The sequence below is a fragment of the Eleutherodactylus coqui genome, unplaced genomic scaffold, assembly GCF_035609145.1.
Source record: "Eleutherodactylus coqui strain aEleCoq1 unplaced genomic scaffold, aEleCoq1.hap1 HAP1_SCAFFOLD_310, whole genome shotgun sequence".
Taxonomy (NCBI): Eukaryota; Metazoa; Chordata; class Amphibia; order Anura; family Eleutherodactylidae; genus Eleutherodactylus; species Eleutherodactylus coqui.
The window spans coordinates 35,344-60,724 of record NW_027102616.1 but is presented as its reverse complement, the minus strand read 5'-3'; the positions used below and the strand labels follow the sequence as shown (position 1 = coordinate 60,724).

At 43.5% G+C, this 25,381-nt stretch overlaps 2 protein-coding genes across 3 annotated transcripts in view; both read right to left on the bottom strand.

The window, feature by feature from the left end:
- LOC136605447 (calcium homeostasis modulator protein 2-like) overlaps positions 1 to 25,381 on the bottom strand; it is a 62,326-nt gene that overhangs the window by 14,477 nt on the left and 22,468 nt on the right. Inside the window, exon 4 of one of the 2 annotated variants that reach the window (XR_010789987.1) lies at positions 19,300 to 19,316. The exons of the other annotated variant lie outside the window; for it this stretch is intronic. The gene's annotated coding sequence lies outside the window, so the exon portion shown is untranslated. Of the gene's footprint in view, positions 1 to 19,299; positions 19,317 to 25,381 lie in introns of those variants that run through there. 2 annotated transcript variants of the gene reach the window in all.
- LOC136605444 (uncharacterized) lies at positions 12,059 to 19,311 on the bottom strand. Its single transcript, XM_066588954.1, has 16 exons — positions 19,253 to 19,311; positions 18,932 to 18,979; positions 18,526 to 18,564; positions 18,289 to 18,339; positions 17,992 to 18,033; positions 17,129 to 17,167; positions 16,824 to 16,874; positions 16,467 to 16,565; positions 16,062 to 16,121; positions 15,756 to 15,833; positions 15,351 to 15,410; positions 15,071 to 15,136; positions 14,757 to 14,798; positions 14,294 to 14,338; positions 13,518 to 13,569; positions 12,059 to 12,150 (listed from the first exon to the last, which is right to left on the bottom strand). The coding sequence occupies exons 2-15, from the start codon at positions 18,976 to 18,978 to the stop codon at positions 13,521 to 13,523; spliced, it is 768 nt and encodes a 255-aa protein (XP_066445051.1). The 5' UTR covers position 18,979; positions 19,253 to 19,311; the 3' UTR covers positions 12,059 to 12,150; positions 13,518 to 13,520.

The window sequence follows — 25,381 nt, the reverse complement described above, 5'->3', positions numbered from 1 at the left end:
GAGGCAGGGACAGAGGACATATTTAGTGTATATGGGCAGTGGGCCTTTCCCAAAACATTTGGGGAAAAAAATCTATTTGGGCTGCCTGTGACCGTCCTCAGTGTACTGGGTCTCTGCTGGGGGTAGTTGTCCTAATTCATACACAGCCAGCTAAGTGTTACAGCAGGCTTGCGCAAAATTCTTTTCTGCCTCTGTGTTGCCTCTTACATCACCGCTGTATTCCTGTCCACAAGTGTACTGGGTTTCTGCTGGGGGTAGTTGTCCTAATTCATACGCAGCCAGCTAAGTGTTACAGCAGGCTTGCGCAAAATTCTTTTCTGCCTCTGTGTTGCCTCTTACATCACCGCTGTATTCCTGTCCACAAGTGTACTGGGTCTCTGCTGGGGGTAGTTGTCCTAATTCATACGCAGCCAGCTAAATGTTACAGCAGGCTTGCGCAAATTTCTTTCCTGCCTCTGCTGTGCATTCCGTAAACGAAGTCAGCCTCCAACCACAGGCCAATAAGCGGCACATTTAATTACAGCGTTCTGTTTCTGCACTACTGGTAATACACCATGCTGAGGGGTAGGGGTAGGCCTAGAGGACGTGGACGCGGCCGAGGACACGGAGGCCCAAGTCAGGGTGTGGGCACAGGCCGAGCTCCTGATCCAGGTGTATCGCAGCCGACTGCTGTGGGATTAGGAGAGAGGCACGTTTCTGGCGTCCCCACATTCATCTCACAATTAATGGGTCCACGCGGTAGACTTTTATTAGAAAATGAGCAGTGTGAGCAGGTCCTGTCGTGGATGGCGGAAAGTGCATCCAGCAATCTATCGACCACCCAGAATTCTGCGCCGTCCACTGCTGCAACTCTGAATCCTCTGGCTGCTGCTCCTCCTTCCTCCCAGCCTCCTCACTCCATTACAATGACACATTCTGAGGAGCAGGCAGACTCCCAGGAACTGTTCCCGGGCCCCTGCCCAGAATGGCCAGCAATGGTTCCTCTCCCACCGGAGGAGTTTGTCGTGACCGATGCCCAACCTTTGGAAGGTTCCCGGGGTCTGGGGGATGAGGCTGGGGACTTCTGGCAACTGTCTCAAGAGCTTTCAGTGGGTGAGGAGGATGATGACGATGAGACACAGTTGTTTATCAGTGGGGTAGTAGTAAGGGCAGTAAGTCCGAGGGAGGAGCGCACAGAGGATTCGGAGGAAGAGCAGCAGGACGATGAGGTGACTGACCCCACCTGGTTTGCTACGCCTACTGAGGACAGGTCTTCAGAGGGGGAGGCAAGGGCAGCAGCAGGGCAGGTTGGAAGAGGCAGTGCGGTGGCCAGGGGTAGAGGCAGGGCCAGACCGAATAATCCACCAAGTGTTTCCCAAAGCGTCCCCTCGCGCCATGCCACCCTGCAGAGGCCGAGGTGCTCAAAGGTCTGGCAATTTTTCACTGAGAGTGCAGACGACCGACGAACAGTGGTGTGCAACCTGTGTCGCGCCAAGATCAGACGGGGAGCCACCACCACCAGCCTCACCACCACCAGCATGCACAGACATATGATGGCCAAGCACCCCACAAGGTGGGACGAAGGCCATTCACCGCCTCCGGTTTGCACCGCTGCCTCTCCCCCTGTGCCCCAACCTGCCACTGAGATCCAACCCCCCTCTCAGGACACAGGCACTACCGTCTCCTGGCCTGCATCCACACCCTCACCTCCGCTGTCCTCGGCCCCATCCACCAATGTCTGTCAGCGCACCGTCCAGCCGTCGCTAGCGCAAGTGTTGGAGCGCAAGCGCAAGTACACCGCCACGCACCCGCACGCTCAAGCGCTAAACGTGCACATTGCAAAATTGATCAGCCTGGAGATGCTGCCATATAGGGTTGTGGAAACGGAGGCTTTCAAAGGTATGATGGCGGCGGTGGCCCCGCGCTACTCAGTTCCCGATGTGCCGTCCCAGCCCTGCACGACCACGTCCACGTCTCCCGCAACATTGTACGCGCCCTCACCAACGCGGTTACTGGCAAGGTCCACTTAACAACGGACACGTGGACAAGCACAGGCGGGCAGGGCCACTATATCTCCCTGACGGCACATTGGGTGAATTTAGTGGAGGCTGGGACAGAGTCAGAGCCTGGGACCGCTCACGTCCTACCCACCCCCAGAATTGCGGGCCCCAGCTCGGTGGTGGTATCTGCGGCGGTGTATGCTTCCTCCACTCAACCACCCTCCTCCTCCTACGCAACCTCTGTCTCGCAATCAAGATGTGTCAGCAGCAGCACGTCGCCAGCAGTCGGTGTCACGCGGCGTTGCAGCACAGCGGTGGGCAAGCATCAGCAGGCCGTGCTGAAACTACTCAGCTTAGGAGAGAAGAGGCACACGGCCCACGAACTGCTGCAGGGTCTGACAGAGCAGACCGACCGCTGGCTTGTGCCGCTGAGCCTCCAACCGGGCATGGTCATGTGTGACAACGGCCGTAACCTGGTGGCGGCTCTGCAGCTCGGCAGCCTCACGCACGTGCCATGCCTGGCCCACGTTTTTAGTTGGTGGTTCAGCGCTTTCTGAAAAGCTACCCACGCTTGTCAGACCTGCTCGGAAAGGTGCGCCGGCTCTGCGCACATTTCCGCAAGTCCCACACGGACGCTGCCACCCTGTGCACCCTGCAACATCGGTATCATCTGCCAGTGCACCGACTGCTGTGCGACGTGCCCACACGGTTGAACTCTACGCTCCACATGTTGGCCAGGCTCTATGAGCAGCGTAGAGCTATAGTGGAATACCAACTCCAACATGGGCGGCGCAGTGGGAGTCAGCCTCCTCAATTTTTTACAGAAGAGTGGGCCTGGTTGGCAGACATCTACCAGGTCCTTGGAAACTTTGAGGAATCTACCCAGATGGTGAGCGGCGATGCTGCAATCATTAGCGTCACCATTCCTCTGCTATGCCTCTTGAGAAGTTCCCTGCAAAGCATAAAGGCAGACGCTTTGCGCTCGGAAGCAGAGGCGGGGGAAGACAGTATGTCGCAGGATAGTCAGAGCACCCTCCTGTCTATATCTCAGCGCGTTGAGGAGGAGGAGTAGGAACATGAGGAGGATGTCGAGGAGGGGGAAGAGACAGCTTGGCCCTCTGCTGAGGGTACCCATGCTGCTTGCCTGTCATCCTTTCAGCGTGTATGGCCTGAGGAGGAGGAGGATCCTGAAAGTGATCTTCCTAGTGAGGACAGCCATGTGTTGCGTACAGGTACTCTGGCACACATGGCTGACTTCATGTTAGGATGCCTTTCTCGTGACCCTCGCGTTACACGCATTCTGGCCACTACGGATTACTGGGTGTACACACTGCTCGACCCACGGTATAAGGAGAACCTTTCCACTCTCATACCCGAAGAGGAAAGGGGTTCGAGAGTGATGCTATACCACAGGACCCTGGCGGACAAACTGATGGTAAAATTCCCATCCGACAGCGCTAGTGGCCGAAGGCGCAGTTCCGAGGGCCAGGTAGCAGGGGAGGCGCAGAGATCAGGCAGCATGTACAGCACAGGCAGGGGAACACTCTCTAAGGCCTTTGACAGCTTTCTGGCTCCCCAGCAAGACTGTGTCACCGCTCCCCAGTCAAGGCTGAGTCGGCGGGAGCACTGTAAAAGGATGGTGAGGGAGTACGTAGCCGATCGCACGACCGTCCTCCGTGACGCCTCTGCCCCCTACAACTACTGGGTGTCGAAGCTGGACACGTGGCCTGAACTCGCGCTGTATGCCCTGGAGGTGCTTGCTTGTCCTGCGGCTAGCGTCTTGTCAGAGAGTGTGTTTAGTGTGGCTGGAGGAATCATCACGGATAAGCGTACCCGCCTGTCAACCGACAGTGCCGACAGGCTTACACTCATCAAGATGAACAAAGCCTGGATTTCCCCAGACTTCTCTTCTCCACCAGCGGACAGCAGCGATACCTAAACAATACGTAGGCTGCACCCGCGGATGGAAGCATTGTTCTCTATCACCATCAAAAACGTGGACCTTTTAAGCTTCATCAATCTGTGTATAATATTCATCCTCCTCCTCCTCCTGAAACCTGACGTAATCACGCCGAACGGGCAATTTTTCTTAGGCTCACAAGGCTCAGTCATATAATTTTTGTAAACAATTTTTATACGTTTCAATGCTCATTAAAGCGTTGAAACTTTCACCTCAACCAATTTTTATTTTAACTGGGCTGCCTCCAGGCCTAGTTACAAATTAAGCCACATTAACCAAAGCGATTAATGGGTTTCACCTGCCCTCTTGGTTGGGCATGGGCAATTTTTCTGACGTACATTAGTACTGTTGGTACACCAATTTTTTGGGGCCCTCGCCTACAGTGTAATCCAATTAATTTTTTGCCCACCTGCATTAAAGCTGACGTTACATCAGCTGTGTTGGGCACTGCAATGGGATATATTTATGTACCGCGGGTGGGTTCATGGCACCCACCCTTGTTGTCGGTCCACACGGAGTTGTAACTGCATGTGTCTACTTCTAAAGAACCCCAGTCTGACTGGGGCATGCAGTGTGGGCCGAAGACCACCTGCATTTAACATGACATTACCTCAGCTGTGATGGGCAATGCAATGGGATATATTTATGTACCGCCGGTGGCTTCCTGGCACCCACCCATGCTGTGGGTCCACAGGGACTTCACAATAGGGAGTTGTACCTGCCTGTGTCTATGAATTAAAAACCCCGGTCAGGTTGGGGCATGCAGTGTGGGCCGAAGCCCACCTGCATTTAATCTGATGTTAGCTCTGCTGTCCAGGGCACTTTAATGGGATACATTTATGTACAGCCGGTGTGTTCCAGGGAGCCACCCATGCTGTGGGTGCACACGGAATTCCCATTGCGGAGTTGTACCTGCCTGTGACTATTTATAAAAAAACGCGGTCTGACTGGGGCATGCAGACACCTTGACAGAATGAATAGTGTGTGGCACATAGGTTCCCCATTGCTATGCCCACGTGTGCAGCTCCTGATGGCGGTGGCAAGGGATTATATTACTCATTGCTTCTGTACAGCATTGTGGGCTATCGCCCCGCCCCTTTTAAAGAGGGTCGGTGTCAACCCTCTGCAGTGTGTACCTGCGGTTCCTCCTCATGGCAGACGCACTTATAAATAGACATGAGGGTGGTGTGGCATGGGTGCAGCTGAGGGCTGCGCAGGGACACTTTGGTGTGCGCTGTGGACACTGCGTCGTGCGAGGGGGGGGGAGGGTTGGGCAGCATGTAACCGAGGAGAAGTGGCAGCGGAGTGTCATGCAGGCAGTGATTGTGCTTTGTTGGAGGTAGTGTTGTGCTTAGCTAAGGTATGCATTGCTAATGAGGGCTTTTCAGAAGTAAATGTTGTTGGGGGGGGGCACCACTCTTGCCGCTATTGTAGCTTAATAGTGGGACCTGGGAACTTGAGATGCAGCCCAACATGTAGCCTTTCGCCTGCCCTATCCGTTGCTGTGTCGTTCCCATCACTTTCTTGAATTGCCCAGATTTTCACAAATGAAAACCTTAGCGAGCATCGGCAATATACAAAAATGCTCGGGTCGCCCATTGACTTCAATGGGGTTCGTTACTCGAAACGAACCCTCGAGCATCGCAATAATTTCGTCCCGAGTAACGAGCACCCGAGCATTTTGGTGCTCGCTCAGCTCTAGTCAGGACACATCCAGCTCCTCGCCTTCCCCGGATGCTGCGACTTCGAAAATCTGACTTAGGGAGAGAGAGCTGAGTGCTAACTCACTGCTAAGGAGTCCTGAAGGACTCACAGACACAGGCGCTGCGCACCGCTAGGTCAATACTATTTTGTTTTATTTTCTCTTTATTAGTAAGAAAGTCCTATACTTTAGTTTTATTTTTCTCGTTGCGTTTTTCATATACGTCTTTTTTTCCCCATAAAGGCTTTCATGACTTTTTTCATACTTAAATAGTACTTGTTATTCTGTATGATGACTAGATATTCTATACCATGCCTAGGGAAATTATGTAGCATATTTAATTCAAACACACATTTCATACTTTGCCTAAAAGCCTGGCATGTTCTGTAAATTGCCTATGCATTCTATACATTTCTGCTTTTCACACTCTGCCTGTACTCAATGTGCTCCCCCTAGTGGTTGCTGCAGGTAGACAGAATATAATCTCTTTTTAAACTCTAGACATTTGGTGACCTGTGTCAGGAAGTTAGAGCTCTAACCCCTAGATTTTTTAATAAATTGATTACTACAGTATGTATGACCTAAAAATGACATGGTGTGGTTGCTCACATTAAACCCTAACTGCACACACATAGTCTTTAAAGGGGTTGTCCAATTGTCAACTATTCATAGCCTATCCTTAAGATAGGCCACTAATAGTAAGTCAGTGGGGTGTGATACCCAGGACCCCTACCAATCAGCTTGTTGACAGGGCAATGTGCTTATGGACTAAGCTGATTTCTGCAGGAAGCAGGCCTGGTATTACATGCAAAATTCTCATTCACTTCAATGAGAGCTGTGCCTGCAATACCAAGTCTGACCTCTACAGTGAAAACGGAGTTGTCTGCGTTCTGCAGATATCAGCTCAGTGCATAAAGCACAGTGGCCTGTTAAACAGCTGTTTGGAGGGGGTCATTGATGGCAGACCCTCACTAATCTACAATTGATAGCCTTGCACGAGGAAAGCTCATCAATAGATGTCAACTGAACAACCGCTGTAAAACCTTTACAGAATCTCTGTCTCTTCTGGCAGAAAGCTCTCCTGCAGGGTGTATCTTCTGCGGGTAGTACATGTTGCCAAGCAAGCATGTGATTCCTGTACGGGTGGCCACTATCTGCGCACATGATGCTACATATATAGATGGGGTCCTAGGATATTCTTTCTGTACTACCTTAGGATAAAACCTTAAGAATACTGCAAGATATGGCGGCTTGGGGGAGTTTAATCATGTAAGTGTATGCCTGGCCATGGGTGACTATCCCGGTATGTGATGTTCTACTTGCCTTCATTTATTGACGGACGTCCGTTACCAGAAGTTGTGACCACAGCGGCCAATGATGTCATATGATTGCGGAAAACAGTGTTTTGGTCGTACGGAAATCCCCCGAAGCTTCTCATGATAACCCATCTCGGCCGGTGGTCCTGGTATCCGGATACTTTGTCACAACCCGCTGTCCTTGTATTAATGTTGCTATAACCTTTTTATTTTGAATCTTCCGTTTTTTAAGGTTTTGTGTGTTTAATGATGACCGACCGATGCCGCGCCGTTGCGTCTGGTTTCCTTCCAGGACGTTTTACGACACGCTTATCCGGTTTGTTGCATTATTTTGTTTACTGAAAGTGACCAATATATCGTAGTATTATTTCAGCGTTCTCATTTAGGGCAATGCTCTGCAGCCTCTGGACCTTCAGCGAGTGGGACACTACAAATCCCAGCATGCCTTGCACAACAGCTGGAGATTCACAGGTGGCAGAGCAGGTATTCAGAGCTGTGACTGTACGGTAAGTCTGGTGCATATTCCCAGATTATTACCCTTATATTACTTTTAATCGGAGATGATTTATATTAAGTATTAGAAACCTGTAACTATTCAGCAGTTATGGTACTGTATCTATCGCTCTTCCTTGCTGCCTAGAATCGGATAGGCATGCTGGGACTTGTATTCCAACAGCTAGAGAGCTGTAGGTTGTCTCTAAGTTCTGTTGGTAAAGTTCACTGGTGCCTCCACCACATTACCTTACACTATATAACTACTCTATCCCCGAACTGGTAACTGGTCTATCCAATGGTAACTAGGAAATGGATCTGAGGCTGCATTGCTTTAGGACTTTCTAAAGTGGTTGTCCTATATCAGCACTTCCAAGCTGAGATGAGAAACTTGCAGCTGGTTTCCTGACCACCTCGCCAGCCGTTACGGAAGCAGCAGAGTTCAGCAGTCGTAATTTGTTTCCATAATTCCCACTGAAGTAAATGGGTGTTACAGAAATGGTGTAAGGCTTCCATGCTTGGCTGTTTTCTTAAAGGAATATTCCACGGGATGGAGGATAACTAGCTGATCGATGGGGGTCCGACTGCTGGAAACTCCACCGATCATGAGAATGGGGGTGGTAGGTCCTCATATGATAGGAGCGGAGGTCACACAGGTGCACTGGTATTATCTTCACTTTAATGAAAGCATTGGAGATTGCCAAACGCTTGAACTTGGCAATTTCCGGCGCTCTCATTAAAATGAATGGAGCAACAGTGCAGCTGCGCGATATATACTTTGTTTATTTGGAATCTGATCAGACCTGTCCTTCTCAGATCCCAGTGTCTGTCAGACCTCCACCAATCAGCTAGTTATTTCCCCCGTGGATAACTTGTTGAACCCAGATCCCCCTTTCAGTTGTGGAATTAGCTGCAGGTTTCTCATCTCGGCTAGAAAGATACATTAACTAATTAATAAGCACAGCACTATGGGCCTAAAGCAGCATGATGAAAGTGGAGATTCACTTTAATGGGGGTTTACCCACAACATTTCTTTATGGCATTTCAACGAGATCCTAAGAGCAGAAGTATTTACTGCAATGGAGCATGACCCCCACATGCATGGGAATGGGTACCGAGCATTGATCGCACTTCCTCCACAGTGTAAGAGAAGCATTCGCACGTGCCCCCTTCTGCTCGATTCTGTTACACTTAGCTTTGAGACATAGTTTTGCAGAATGATGTCTATTCCACAACGCTGTCTGTTCGATTCCGATCGGTGATCTAGAAAGCACATGTTTGTGAACCCCGCACAATGAAACAGCCTTTCTATGGATACTTAACATTTTGGGATGAAAACACGAACTCCAGAGCGCCATCCATTGTGACAAGCTGGAGCTCACGTTCTCTGCACCGTAATCGCAGGCATGCTTCTGGTTTAGAACACAGCTTATTTCTAATCGTGATTGTTTTTTTTCCCCTTTTTCTGATATTTCAATCTGGAATTGGTTTATTTTCTTTACTGGTTTGTAAATCACACTATACTGTATAATCAATAAATTTTAAGAAATTGACATTTTCATGGTTTTGCTTTCAGTCTGGTGTTGTAGTGCTCTGTCCTCGACAAATAAAGGCAGTAAAAGAGTGAAACAGAATCATTGCCAAAAAAAGTAAAAATAATCCAAAAATATATTGTACACCCCCACCTTACTGGGACCGTAGGGACTCTTTAGGGGTATGGGTGGATTAGAGTTCAAGGACAATGATCAAATTCAGGGTTACTCAGTTTGGGTTGTGAAAAAAAGGCAGTTTAGGAGCAATTTAATGACAATAAATAAGAAGGAAGTCGACATAAAAGGTCAACAACGAGGAAGTCAAAGTAGTAAATAGTTTCGTATTCCTTGGGTTCCTCATTCATCATAGTGTCACCTCGACAGGTGAGATAAAGCGTCTATTAGCACTGGGGCGTACGGCCATGGTGAGTATGAACCCAATATGGAAGTGCAAGGATGTCTCCATCAAATGAAGGTTAATCATAGCCATCGTCTTCCCGATTGCATCATACGGCTGTGAGACACGGACATTAAGGATAGCAGACAGCAGAAAATTGACACTTTCATGCTGTGGTGTTGGAGAAAAAGTCTACGAATGCCCTAGACAGCTAGCGTCACCAACAAATGTATCTTGGGCATATCAACCCAGAGGTGTTCCTGGAAGGCAAGATCATGAAAGAGGGACCAACTTACTTTGGACACGTGATGAGGGCGTATTTGCTGGAAAAAGAGATGCTACTTGTAACGGTCAGTGGTAAAAGGAGACCGGGAAAACAAAAGACGTTGGCTGGACGTCTTCAAGAAGGACACGAGAATGGACATCAGGCAAATGAAACCTGCCATAGAGAAGCATGGAGAGGACTACAGAATGTCCAATAGTCGGAAACGACTGAATGGACAGAATTGGAATTTGGAATAACCAATGTACAAATATATGAATGGATAGTACAGAGATCGCTCTAATGATCTTTTTACAGGACTGTAACAACAGAAGCATCCTCTACATCTAGAGGAAAGGTTTTACCATCATCATAGATGGGGATTCTTTACTGTAAGAGCAGTGAGACTAAGGGACTCTCTGAAGAAGATCAAGAATAGTCTGGATGCCATTCTTGAAAATCTATTACAAATTATGTGTATTTGATTTTCGGAGATGAGACCTTGACCCATATAATTGCATATAATTTTTTACTGTTGGCTGATTTTGGCGTTACTTTATTAAAGCAGAATTTGTAAATAGGTTTTCTAATTTACCTGCATTATTTAAAGGGGTTTACCAGAATTTCAAGTTATTCCCTACCCACAGGGATAACTTGCTGATCGGTGGGGTCTCACCACTGAGACACCTGCCAATCTTGAGAATGGGACTCCTGTGCCCGGCTCTCCTATCACTGCGGGAGTCGCTTCTCCCCATACAGTACTGTCACTCTGAACGGAGCGCTGGCTGCACATGCACGGTCAGTGTTCCATTCATTTCAATGGGGCTGATGAAAATATCGAAGCTGTTGTTGCTCGGGTATCTTAGCATTCCGATTGAAAGTGAATGGAAACCCTAAAAAAAACAAGCAAAAAAAAAAGGTAAAGTTGGAAGGGACCTCCAGGTTCATCGAGTCCAACTTCCTGCTCAATGTAGGATTCACTAAATCATCCCAGACAGATGTCTGCCCAGCCTTTGTTTGAACACTTCCATTGAAGGAGAACTCACCACCACAATCGTATATCATTTTAATCATACCAACCCACACAAAGAAACTTATCTCATTTACACCACATGGTGAATGCTGTAGAATTGATGTTTCTTCACTCTCCTCCCAAAAAATAATAAATTATGTAATACATTATTTATTCTCCGAAATCATACAAATAAGACTTACAGCTGGCCATGCACCGACCAAGCCCTCATACTGCTATGTCAATGGAAAAAGAAAAAAAAGTTATGGTTTTTCAAAAGGGGAGATGAGAATCCCCCCAAAAACTAGATTCAAAGTAGGCTGCGTCCTTAAAGCAGTTTTCCAGGGAAATACTATTGATGACCCATCCTCAGAATAGGTAGAGAAGGAACACCAGCAGCACTCGTGTAGAACCAAACTTGTATAATTTTTTTTTTGCTGTACTACTCTTTTTTTTCCAAAGACATTTAGTTTTTTAAAGTTATTTTCTGCCGCCATCTTCTGCATGCAATAACTTTTTTATTTTTCTCTCCACGTGGTTGAGTGAGGGCTCATTTTTTGCGGGATGTCCTGTAGTTTCTGATAGTACCAATGTGCAATAAATACAACTTTTTGATCACTTTTTATTGCATTTTTTCTAGGAGACAGGTACCTGAAAAAGTGCATTTCGGGCGCTCTTTATTTTTTGTTCAGACGCCGTTCACCGTGCGGGGTAAATAATGCACTACTTTGATATTTCGGACTTTTACGGACGTGGCGATACCAAATATGTATTTTTTTTAGTATGTAGATTTGTTAATTACAGATTTGGTAAAAGGGGGCTGATTTAAACTTTTATTCCTTTTTTTTTTTACAATTAATAAAACTTTGCTGTTCTCACATTTACTTTTATATAAAGTCTCCCTGGGGGACTACAACATGCAATGCTTTGATTGCTTCTGCAGTATGACATAATGCTACAGCATTACGTCATACTGTAATTTGACAGGCAGTCTATCAAGCCACCCCACTGGGATGGCTTTATAGGCAGTCTCCTAAGACAGCCCTGGGGCCTTTTGAAAGGCCCCCGGCTGCCATGACACCTGCATGGCTCCCCCGATCTCACCGCAGGGGTGCTGCACTGCTGATTGCAGCTATTGGCCGCGAGTGTCAGCTGTAATAAACAGCTGACGCCCGCGCTGTATGAAGAGAGGTCGCCCCGCGACCTCTCTTCATACATACCCCGACGCTCAAGGATGTTAATATACGTCCTGGAGTGGGAAGGGGTTAGGAGTATTGAAGCAATAGATTGTAAGTGCAGCAGCCCATAATCCACACTTATGTTCAATAATACAAGGGAATATATAGATTAAATAAACCAAAAACGAGGGATAACAGAACAATACAACAATAAACTTTATGAATCAAAAAACAGAAATAAATTCAAGGGAAAACAGTGAAAACACTTGGAGGAGAGGACGACACGGCAAAGAAAGCGCTGCATCATCAACCAGGAAAATCTGAAAAAAATACAAAAACCAACATTAATATTTAAAAACCGTTATCACAAAGACAATTATAACAATACTAGAAGAATCTGCCCACATAAATGGTAGACTAGATGAAGGGCATAAAATGGTACTCAGTATTGAGGCCTCCTGGGGACAATCTATTCAGGTTATGAATCCACATTAGTTCTCTTTTTATCAATAGCCATTCCCTGTCCCTCACCTCTCGGTGTGACAGGAACATGATCAATCACTTGAAGTCTAAACTGACTGATATTATGTTTTTTTCAAGAAAATGGTTTGATATTGGGTGTCCTTATTGCCCGTTCTTATGGTGCTTTTATGGTTTGTCATTCTTGTCCGGACCTGCATCGTGGTCTCCCCAACATACGCCAACCCGCAGGGGCACAGGATGGGGTAGACTACGAAGGAGGACCATCAAGTGTATCTACCCTTAATCTTATAACGTTTACCCGAATGCGGATGACAAAAGGAATCCCCCCTGACCAAGTTGCTGCAGCAGGCGCAAATATAGCAAGGGAAATTTCCATTCTTAAGGGCAGCCAAAACTCTCTGAGTGTCAGTCTGAGAAAAATTTGAAGACACGTGGGTCACTAATCTGTCCCTCAGGTTGTATCTCCTATAGGACATAAGTGGCCTGTTTTGAAATGCCAAGATCTGGCTACAAACAATAGAAAGTATGGACCAATGCTTGTTGAGGATATTGAAAATATGTCCGCTCGAGGTGCCATATGAGCTGGTAAATGGAATCCTAGTTGGAAAATGGTCTCTTTTTCTCTTGGGGACAACGAGTTCACTCCTTTCCTTCCTTCTCACCTCCTCAATAGTTTTCTTGATTAAATTAGGGGGATATCCCCTACCAATAAATCTATTCCCCCATTTCACCTAATCTTTTAGAGAGTTATTAGCAATCATATGAACCCGTAGGAGCTGGCTTCAATGGAGCAAATTGACCATGCTCCTTGGGTGATTGCTGTTGTGATGTAATGTACTATTACGATCTGTGGGTTTAGTGAAGAGGTCTGTTATCAGTTTTTTTCAACTTATCTCATATAGAGAACCCATTCTTGCATATCCTATTAGAATGCCCCAGCATTAATAGTGTGTGAGGAGTATGCCTCATCTATGGGGTGGAGCAGAAGCATCTCGTCCAGAAGGATGTAGCAGCTCATGTACAGCATTAGATAGGATATTCATTGCTGTCAATCAGGACTGTGTAATACTTATTTTTGCCTGTAGCAGCGCTGCAGAGACATTGACCACTTGTTGCTGTGATCCCTCAATGCCAACCATCTAGTGTGGAGCAAATACAAGTCCTGGACGGTATGATGTCCCAGTCTGGGGAGTCTCATACTCACTTGTTATTCCAGGGTCTTGGTGGTGCAGCAGCACAAGATGGATCTAAATAGCCTAAATTTAGAGAAAAAGAAGTGTGAGACCAACAAGAACAGACAAATGTTGTGGCGACAGTAGAGATTAGTGAATAGGGTTTATACTGAAGAAAAGAGCAATAGTGGGGAGCTTCATCAGAGATGACAGTGAAGGCTGGTGACATAAAGGAGCTCAATGGGGCCTATTATAAAGCCTTGGATGACAAGATTTTGTTATCCAAAAGTGGCAATTTTGGTACATGTTCCAAAACTGAAACTTTGGAGGCACTTAAATTGGGCCTTGGCACTTTTTCGTAATTGGGCAAGGCTCAGCTTTAAGGGGATGGCTGCGTCCAGCTCATCACATTTGCTATAAACTGGCATAGATTATAGCCAAAACCTACTCAAGCTCATAGCTGGCATATGTTTGCATCTGGAAGCTCGCACCTCTTAACACATTTGTCGCTCATAGATGAGCACAGTGTTTGCTTAGACCGGCGTGTGAAGCATCAATCTAAGTAAATAGACCCCGATGGTTGTGATGCATGTAGGAGGGATAGGAGAGACACAACCTCTGTCTTCCTTGCATTGCTCCGTGCACAGTTCTATGGTAGTATTAATCTAAAACCTAGTAATCATGTGAATGTTATAACATGTGCTTTGTACATAGGGAAATGCAGCAGAGAAACAAAATGTGTCCTCCCTGCTTCAAGGAATCTCAATGAAAGAAATGCAATGTAAGCATTATTGAAATTAGAATTTACCGAGATGGAAGACGGCTGCTGGTACGGCGGCTCTCGCTGCTCCTGCTGTGGAGAGGAATATCAATGGAACACAAATACTGTAAATATCCAGTTATATAATAGATTTAGGCACTGGTGTAAATTGTGCTGTATAATATCTGTAAGTTAAAGGGGTTATTTGGTTACCGGACAACATGTCCTCTTAGCACCCACTTTACTATTACTAATAGTTTTTTTATTTTATCACAGTGGGTGCTTAAGGGGGCATGTTGTCTTGCAACCAGAAAGTCCCTCTAACTTCTTGCCATCCTGATTGGCCAACTGGAATCACTTAGCTATGGCCAATTCAGGATGTCATTAGCAGATATATTTCCTGTAGAGCATCTACAGTATTACATACAGTGACTTACAAGGTCTGTTCTGGGGGCAAAGTCTATATAAAAAGATACAGGAGCTACCGAGATAATGCCACTAAATGACTTACATGTTTCTTCGCAGACATTTCGGAATCCACCATTTTCGGGTTCTGAAAACAAGACATAATCAGATACAATGGATGAGAGGAGAACAGATGATATTATCAGTCCATAAGATTCTACATATGGATATTGTTCTGTGTAATGTTCTTCAGCTACTACCATAAATGAGACAACACTACCAGTGGGGAGTAGAACTGTTTCAGGTTAAAAAAAAATTAGTTCTGTTGCAGACTAAACTTTTAGCAAAGTTTGACTCAAAGAAGGTTTCACTGATTCGGTTTACTCAACAATATCCTTTAGTAGAAATCCAGCTCTGTACCTTCTAGAATCTTCCTGGAGGGATTCCATGCTTGCCCAAGCCTGCTTTACACTGTGTTGTATAGGCCTATAATGGAGAACGCAGGTCCAGTTATAATCATTGATAATTGTTCAATTGGAAACTTACAAAAAAGAATCTCATCTATAGAATCTGTTCCTACCAAACTGAAGGACAATAAAATGCAGATCCAATAGTAGAACCGTCTGAACAACCCTAATCTACAATGTTATAAAACGCATATAGTCACCACATAATAGAAAATAATAAACTTTCTACCAACCTGCTGATGGTCTCTGCGACAAGATCTAATGTCTCTACTTCGTCCTCCACATCTTCTTCCCTTTAGAATAAACAAGGTAAAACATAGGTACAGAATTCTGAAAGCCAACAAGAAAACAAGAACAAAAACCTAAACTACAACTATCTAGTGATTCCACACTTGGCCAGGCCTCCTTCACATGATGTTTCATAGGCCTATAATGGAGAACGCGGGTCCAGTTATCATCATTGATAATTGGTCAAGTGTGAACATACAGAAAAAAAATCTCATCTGTACAATCTGTTCCTGCCAAAGTCAAGCATCATAAAATTTAAATCCAATAATCGGTCTTGTCACCTCAAATCTACAATGTTCTAAAATGTATATAGTCATCATATAATGGGAAACAATAAGCCTTCCACAAACCTGCTGATGGTCCCTCCTTCCTCCTCCTCCTCCTTCTCCTCCTCCACCTCCTCCTCCTCCTTCTCCTCATCTTCCTCCCTTTTGAATAAATAGGATAAAATATAGGCACATTATTTTGAAAGTCAATAACTAACTAAGACCAAAAAGCCAAAACTACAACTATATAGTAGACAATAACTTATACAACAATTTCCTCACACACTGCTGGAACTGATCTCCCTTTCGTTATGAGCGGGGAGTCCGGATCCATGACTATGGCAGTGGCAGAGAAGTCATGTAATAGGAAATAATAAACTTTCTACCAACCTGCTGATGGTCTCTGCGACAAGATCTAATGTCTCTTCTACATCCTCCACATCTTCCTCCCTTTAGAATAAACAAGGTAAAACATAGGTACAGAATTCTGAAAGCCAATAAGAAAACAAGAACAAAAACCTAAATTACAACTATCTACTGATTCTACGCTTGGCCAGGCTTCCTTCACATGATGTTTCATAGGCCTATAATGGAGAACGCGGGTCCAGTTATCATCATTGATAATTGGTCAAGTGTGAACATACACAAAAAAAATCTCATCTATAGAATCTGTTCCTACCAAAGTCAAGCATCATAAAATGTAGATCCAATAATCGCTCTTGTCACCTCAAATCTACAATGTTCTAAAATGTATATAGTCATCATATAATAGGAGACCACAAGCCTTCCACAAACCTGCTGATGGTCTCTCTTTCCTCCTTCTCCTCCTTCTCCTCCTCCTCCTCCTCCTCCTCCTCTTCCTCTTCCTCCTCCTTCTCTTCCTCATCTTCCTCCCTTTTAAATAAATAGGATAAAATATAGGCACATTATTTTGAAAGTCAATAAGTAACTAAGACCAAAAAGCCAAAACTACAACTATATAGTAGACAATAACTTATACAACCATTTCCTCATACACTGCTGGATCTGATCTCCCTTTCGTTATGAGCGGGGGGTCCTGATCCATGACCATGGCAGTGGTAGAGAAGTCACATTCACCAGCTATGCCCAACCATTGTTATAAATATAATCCTGCTTCTCCTATAGACTTACGGAATTGTCTCCAGACCGGGCCACAAAGATACTTCATTGTATTTAAATCTCCTACAATAGAAAACAGAACTCTGGTTAGAATAATCCATAATCATGAGACGCTACACAGGATCCATCTATATATAACTCATCTCTCAGGGAAACACATAGGAATACATTGTAGCATCTCCTCCTCTATATATCATGATAGATAACACAAGAAGATTGTATTTTATCTAAACATTGGTGTCCACAACAGCCTCCTCCTATATGACTCTGTAGGGTAACACTAGAGAAATACAAGCATTATTCTATATGGTAAGTACCGGAATAATGGCCTCGCCTCCTTCACCTTCTGCATCCAACTGTTATAAGAAGAAACATGACAAATATTATATATACAAGTTATAGAAAGTACCAGGAATATACATTATACTACTGGCATCAGATATAACATCCAGTACAGTCAAACACTGGAGCTCCCGCCCATAGAGGATAGTGTTATATCTATTGGATGATGTAAACTAGGTGTTGGGGGTAAAAGGCCCAGTAACAGGGGCCACACAAATTCTATAGGACTCTTTACAATGATTACTTTGGAGCGAATCAAACCAGTAGAACCCTGTTTTGGGTCACACTTTGCTAAAAGTTTGGTTTGGCATGAACCTGAACTGAGCTTTCAGCAAAGTTCTACCCAAAACAGGGTTCACTGGTTCAGTCCGTTCAAAATTAGTCCTGAACACTGGTGGATAACACTGTCTAAGGGCCATAAAGGGCCCCTGTATATCACTCTGAGTGTTTTATAGGGCTTTTATAGCTCCTAGACAATGTTATACATGGGTTTTAGGGGTTTTGCTGAACTTCTAGCTTGGTTCAAACTAAGGGTGAACACCCACTTGTGTTTTTTTAACACTGCGACATCGCTGCGTTTTTTTACGTGATTGTCAATGGGACTTTCTAATGTTAAAAATGCATTGCAAGTTTGTGCTTTGTGATTTTTGTGCGATGCGTTTTTAACATTAGAAAGTCCCATTGACAAACGCAGTAAAAAAAGCAGCGATATCGCAGCGTTAAAAAAACACAAGTGGGTGTTCACCCTAATTCAGACTGAACCAAACTTTTTACAAAAGTTTTGCAAACCAACTGAATTTCTCGAAAGTTCACTTGTCACTAAACATGACCCACATACTTCTCATCAGGGTAATCCTCCTCCTCCTCCTCATCTTCCTCCCTTTTGAATAAATAAAAAAAACATTAATACATAATTTGTAAAGCCAGTGAAAAAACCAAAACCAAAAAAGCATAAACTACAATTATATAATAGACAACTTATATAACAATTTCCTCATACACTGCTGGAACTGATCTCCCTCTCGTTATGAGCGGGGGGTCCTGATCTATGATCATGGCAGTGGTAGAGAAGTCACATTCACCAGCTGTGCCCAACCTTCTTATAAATATAACCCTGCTTCTCCTATAGACTTACGGAATTGTCTCCAGACTCGGTGGCCAAGAAACTTCACAAAATTTGAATCGCCTACGATAGAAAACAGAACTGTGGTTAGAATAATCAATAATCATGTGACGTTATACAGAATCCATCGATATATAACTCATCTCTCTCAGGGAAACACATAGGAATACATTGTAGCATCTCCTCCTCCTATATCACTTAGTATGGTAACACTAGAGAAATACAAGCATTATTCTACATGGTAAGTACCGGAATACTGGCTTGGCTCTCTTAACCTTCCGGATCCATCTGTTATAAGAAGAAACAGGACAGATATTATATATACAGGCTATAGGAAGTACTAGCAATATACATTATACTACTGGCATCAGATATAACATCCAGTACAGTGTTGGTCTATCGGGTGATATAAACTAGATATTGGGGGTAAAAGGCCCAGTAACAGGGGTCACACAAATTCTATAAGACTCTTTACAATAATTAGCATTAAGCGAATCATACTAGTAGAACCCTGCTTTGGGTCACACTTTGCTAAAAGTTTGGTTTGGCTTAAACTCAAGGCAAGCTTTTAGCAAAGTTCTGCCCAAAACAGGGATCTACTGGTTCAGTTTGCTCACAACCAGTCCTGGTGTATAACCAAAAATGATACACATACTTCTTGTCTGGGTAATCCTCCTCTTTCTCCTCTGAACTTTTCTCCATTCTAGTAGAGAGTAAGGAAGACAATGAGAATTAAACATCAATGACTCCTGGGACGTCTTAAGATGTAGACAAACATTTATAATAGACAGATATGTACTTCTAATTTACTAGACCCAACCTGAAGCTAAGACCTTTACCTCTATTGTATTTATACCCAACCTGTTTCTGCACCTCTAGACCTGAACCCAAAGCCTGAGCACCAACCCATCGATCCCCAACATCTATTAACTACACAGTCAGAGAAACTGTACATTTACAATAGAGATGAACTTACCTGAAAATATGACAACCGCTCAACAATCGCTCAACAATATCTCACAAAACGCTCACCAATGCTACTAGAGGGGAAAAAAGAAGAGTTTACAGAAAAACGATCACAGTATTTCCCTGAGAAGTATCTGCTGATACACTTATAGGATGGAGAGAAGTGAGAGCGGAGAAGAGCGGACAGCTGGACTCACATAGGGGAGACATATGGGAAGAGGTGAAGAAATGCCAAGAAATAATGGTGGACACAAGAAGATCCTCAGAGAGCAGACTTACCTCCACTAGCAACTACAACCCTCAACAGAATGTTAGCGCTGCGGCTCCTTATATACCAGGTGCAATGTCATAATCCCAACATTCCGTGGCCATGTATGAAAGCATCAGCTGTTATTTAAAGGGGCAGTACGAGGCCACACAGACAATCCCATGTAATGTAGATAAAATGGGAAACTCTTCCCATTTGACACCTGATATATAATATTATTCTGGTGTCATTTTTGCCTAATATACACCTGTACATACATATAGCTATAAACCACACATCTGTACACAAATATGACATACACAGTATATATACAGGTACACATACATACATATATACTATACAGGTACTGTGTATGGACACATATATATGTGAACACAGAAATCTAAGTATATAGACACCTGACAAATCCATGCACATAAATATTATCTATCTATCTATCTATCTATCTATCTATCTATATATTGATATATTAATATATATATATAGAAAGGCAAAAGCCCTCACTGTCTGACTCACCACTACTTCTCTAACTTCCCGGTGTCGCACTAGTGTGAAATTTGTCATGCCCATTCTTTAAGTCTTAGATAGAAAAAGTAAAGGGGTCACAACTTGATTATTCAATCGTAAGTGTAAAAGTAAGTGAACCCTATGTTATGTAACTTCCCGGTGTCATAGAAAGATGAAATTTTACATGACTATTCTTTTGGTCATAAATAGGAAAAGTAAAGGGGTCACAATGTGATTGATCAATTCTAAGTGCAAAAGTAAGTGACCCCCTATGTAATGTACCTAATCTGATTCTCTAACTTCCCAGTGTCATACAAACTTGAAACTTGGCACAACCACTCTTTAGGTCTCACATAGGAAAAGTAAAGGGGTCACAACTTGATTATTTTATTCTAAGTGTAAAAGTAAGTGAACCCTATATTACATAACTTCCCGGTGTCATACAAAAATTATATTTGGCATGACCATTCTTTAGGTCATAAATAGGAAAAGTAAAGGGGTCACAACTTTATTGATCCATTCTAAGTGTAAAAGTAAGTGACCCACTATGTTATGTAACTTCCCGGTGTCGTACAAATGTGAAATTTTGTATGACCATTCTTTACGTCCTAGTTAGGAAAAGTAAAGGGGTTGCAACTTCAGTATTCAATTTTAAGTTAAAAAATAAGTGACTCCCTATGTTATGTACCTAATCTAACTCCTTAACTTCCCAGTGTTGTATAAACTTGGAATTTGGCACAAGCATTCTTTATGTCCCACATAGGAAAGGAAAGGGGTCACAACTTGATTATTCAATGCTAAGTGAAAAGTAAGTGAACCCTTATGTAATGTACCTAGTCGGATTCTCAGACTTCCTGGTGTTATACAATCTTGAAATTTGATGCAACCATTCTTTAGGTCCTACATAAGAAAAGTAAAGGGGTCACAACTTGATTATTCAATTCTAAGTGCAAAAGTAAGTGACCCCCTATGTATTGTAAAAAATAAGATACATCTGTACCGCACAAATGTGAAATTTGGCACAAGCATTCTTTATGTCGTAAATAACTGACCTCTATGTGTATATACTGAGAACAATCTAACTGACCTCTGTGCATATACTGAAAAGCTATAAAGTATATAAGGAAGCGGCCATGGACTGCAGGCATGGAGCATGCCTTTAAGGCTAAGAAGGGTAAGCAACCCCCAGTCTGGGGTTAAATTGGGATAAAAAGGGGCATTACCTTTAAGGGTAAAAAGTGAGGACAGTGGGAGCGATGCCACATTCTGCCAAGAGACATTGGAACACGCAGTTTGAGGAGAATCTAACACTCCTCTATATTATTAAGGCAAATAGAAAAGGTGTCAAAGCGTAACAAAGTAATTATTATGGGGGACTTTCATTATCGGAATATAATATGGGAAAACGAAACCTGCAAATCTCACAAGGGTTTATAAGTTCTTGAGAACAATTAAAGATAACTACCTTACCCAACTTGTGCGGGAGCCAACTAGAGGGAGGGCCACTCTGGACTCCTTGTTAACCAACAGACCAGACAGAATCTCGGGGGTGCTGGTTGAGGAACACTTGGGAAATAGTGACCACAATATAATTAGCTTCCAGCTGTCATTCAAGAAGAAGGGAGCGACAAAAAAACTGAACTTGAGTAAAGCAAAATTTGATCATCTCAGAACTCTGATGGGTAACATTAATTTGGACAACATCCTCATAAATAACAGTAGATATGACAAATGGGAGAAGTTTAAAAACACCCTATTGACCTCGTGTAAACAGTTCAAACCCTTTAAAAATAAAAAAACTAGAAGTAGATGGAAACTAATGCGGCTCAACAAGACAGTAAGGGGGCAATAAATGAAATAAAGAAAGCGTTTAAACCACTAAAGAAAAAGGCAACAAAGAAGCGCTAAAATCATACAGGAAAAAAAAGCTAATCATGTAAAGAAAAGATCAAAATAGCTAAGGAGCAGGCAAAAAGATTGATCGCCAAAAAGAGCAAAAATAATCCTAAACTATTCTTCAGTTATATAAACAGTTAAAGGATTTGCACGGAGAGCACTGGCCCTCTAACAAATAATGCAGGAGAAACCATAGAAGACGATGGGGGAAGGCAAATCTATTAAATAGTTTTTTTCGAGTGTATTCATGAATGAAAATGAAATGTCACACGAGATGCAGGGGAATAAAACAACCCCCCAGTTAAATATTGCCTGCCTAACGCAGGAGGAAGTGCAGAAACAGTTAAAGAGGATCAAAATCGATAAATCGTCAGGCCCGGATGAAATACACCCAAGTGTTCTAAGGGAACTAAGCAATGCGACAGCTAGACTACTATTTCTTATATTTATGGACACTACTGAGACCGTGGTTGTACCACTGGATTGGCGCATTACCAGTGTGGTTCAAATATACAAAAAGGGGTCTAAAAGAGAGCCTGGTAACTACAGGCCAGTTAACTTCAATAATTGGAAAAATATTCCAAGAGTTTCTTAGAGATGCCATCCTAGAATACCTCAAGGAAAACAATGGCATAACTCCTCATCAGCATGCCTTCATTAGAGGTCAATCATGTCACACCAATTTGATCAGCTTCTACAAGGAAGAGATAAAAAGCAGAGGGTGGTAATAAATGGTTTGTACCCAGATTGGGCCACCGTTGCTAGTGGGGTGTCACAGGGTTCAGTATTAGGCCCCACTTTGTTCAATATATTTATCAACGACCTGATAGAGGGGCTGCACAGTAAAATATCAATATTTGAAGACAATATAAAATTTTACAAGATAATAAATACAAAGGAGGACAATGTAGGACTTAGATAAGCTGGGGGCTTGGGTAGAAAAATGGCAAATGAAGTTCAGTGTTGATAAATGTAAGGTTATTCACATGGGCAGGAGAAATGGATGTTAGCAATATACACTAAATGGGGTACTCTTAGGAAAAAGTGATATGGAAAAAGACCTGGGGGTACCAGTGGACTGTAAACTTAACTGGAGCAATCAATGCCAATCAGCTGCTGCAAAAGCAAATAAAGAATTGGGGTGCATTAAAAGAGGTATAGGGGTGAAGGGCGAGAATATAATTCTCCCACTATATAAGGCACTTGTCAAGCCTCACATGGAGTACTGTGTACAGTTCTGGACTCCACTGCTCAGGAAAGATGTGGCACTGCTCGAGGGGGTCCAAATAAGGGCAACTAAATTAAGAAACTGAATGGGATGGCTGGAATACCCAGAGAGGCTTTTAAAATTTGGATTATTTACCCTGGAAAAAAGACAGTTAAGGGGCAATCAAATAACTACGTATAAGTATATTAGCAGACAATTGAAGCATCTCTCCCATGATCTGTTTATACCCAGGACTGCAACGGTAACAAGAGGGCATCCTCTACGTCTGCAAGAAAGCAGGTTTCATCACCAACATACAAGGGGGTTCTTTACTGTAAGAGCAGTGAGACTGTGGAACTCTCCCTGAGGACATGTCTTCATGCAGCCTAACATACCATGTTACTATTATGTATATATATTGAGGAGAATCCAATTCAACTCTATGTGTATGTACTAAGGAGAATTTACCTCACCTTTATGTGTATATACCAAGGAAAATCTAACTGATCTCTGTGCATATATTGAAAGGCTGTAAAGTATATAGGGAAGCAGCCATGGACTGCAGGGATGGAGCATCCCTTTAAGGCTAAGAAGGAGTTGCAAACTCCAGTCTGGGGATAAATTTGAATAAAAAGGGGCATTACCATTAAGGGTAAAAAGTGAGGAGAGTGGGAGGGGTGGCACATTCTGCAGAGGGACATCGGCACATGCAGCCTGAGGAGAATCTAATGTTCCTTTATGTGTATACATATGTTATTCCCCAGTTACTCTGAAGTATCCACGACTTACACACACATGCATAGAACCAAACCCACAAATATTCCACTCTACTACACTATGGGGAAATTTTCCAAAGCACTTTGCAGACCGAAAACAGATACATTCGTCTGAACAAGGCCTTAGTCATGCCTCCGACCTGCGGCTTCTCCCTTCCCTCTAATTACCCAGTATACAGGAACACTGCATGGAGATTATAAATCAGGTCCAGCACTTACAGTTATACCTCCAACACTTACATTTACTATAGAACATACCGGAGCTGAGCCTGAATGGTAAAGCCTGCCAACTACACCCTCTCTGGTGCCAACGCATTTTGGCATCTCCGTGTGCTGACACATAAATCTGCGCCAAGTTGAAGTTGGAGTAGATTTCTGGTATATTTTACAGCAGCTTTTGAAGTAAATGATACACAAATGTGTTCATGTGCATGAAAATTTTTAAGCAAAAATGCATCGCGCTCACATCCAGAATTGCAATTTACAAGTGTGATATCGGTCTGAGTTTCTTGGACTGATATCGCACTCCCCCGTGTGAAGTCACCCTCAGAAGAATGAAGAGTGGCTTCCGGAAGAAGTGGATCAGTGACCAAACGGAGTGAAAAGAGGGCGACAGATACCAGAACTCTCCCCCACTTAGTCCTTGGGCAAATGTGTCAGGGACTGGAGGATTGCTGTAACTGCTTGTTGTTTAGGGGCGTGCAGGATGTGCATATTGGCTTTACGGAAAACAGAAAGAAACATTACATGCTGCACAAAATGGGGCAGATTTACGAATACTGTCTAATAGTGCAAATTTAGACTTAACAGTCTTAAAATACACCAGATTTATCACAGTGTCTCAAGCTAGATGATAAATCTGCCATATCTTTGGACTGTCTAACTTTATACCATATATTAGTTGGCTCAGTTTTTACATCAAAAATTGCTAGAAAACTGGTAAAATTTTGGTGCAAAATGTCACAATAATTCAACGCCTCCTTTTCAGGAAGCCACTCCACATAAAAAGTGTATGAAAGTGTCTAAAACACATGCTAAAAGTGACACAAATATTATAACACACTTTTCTAGGGCAATTTGTGCAAGAAAATTGGCAAATTTTCAATAGCAAATCTGCCCCAGTATGTTGTATATCAAGTCACAATAAAACGTAAGTAGCTCTAAGTCATCTATCTACCTAGCTTCCACCTTACATTGTAGGGAAGAAGTCATATATGAGGAAAGTTTACTTCTTGGACCAATATGAATACAAATTGCAGAATTCATCGTTTTCATTGGAAATCAGAAGTGATATCCACTGCGGGGCTTTCTGTTTGTATTTGATTCCTAATCAGTATTAGGCTTCCTTCACACGGGTGACACGATATGGATGCGAGAAAATGGCAGCAATATTGCATTGGTGGTCTGTACGATATTGCTGTGGTTTCTCACAAAAATACCGCAATTTTGGGGCGTTACAAAGTCGCAAGTGGAGCTACAAAGTTA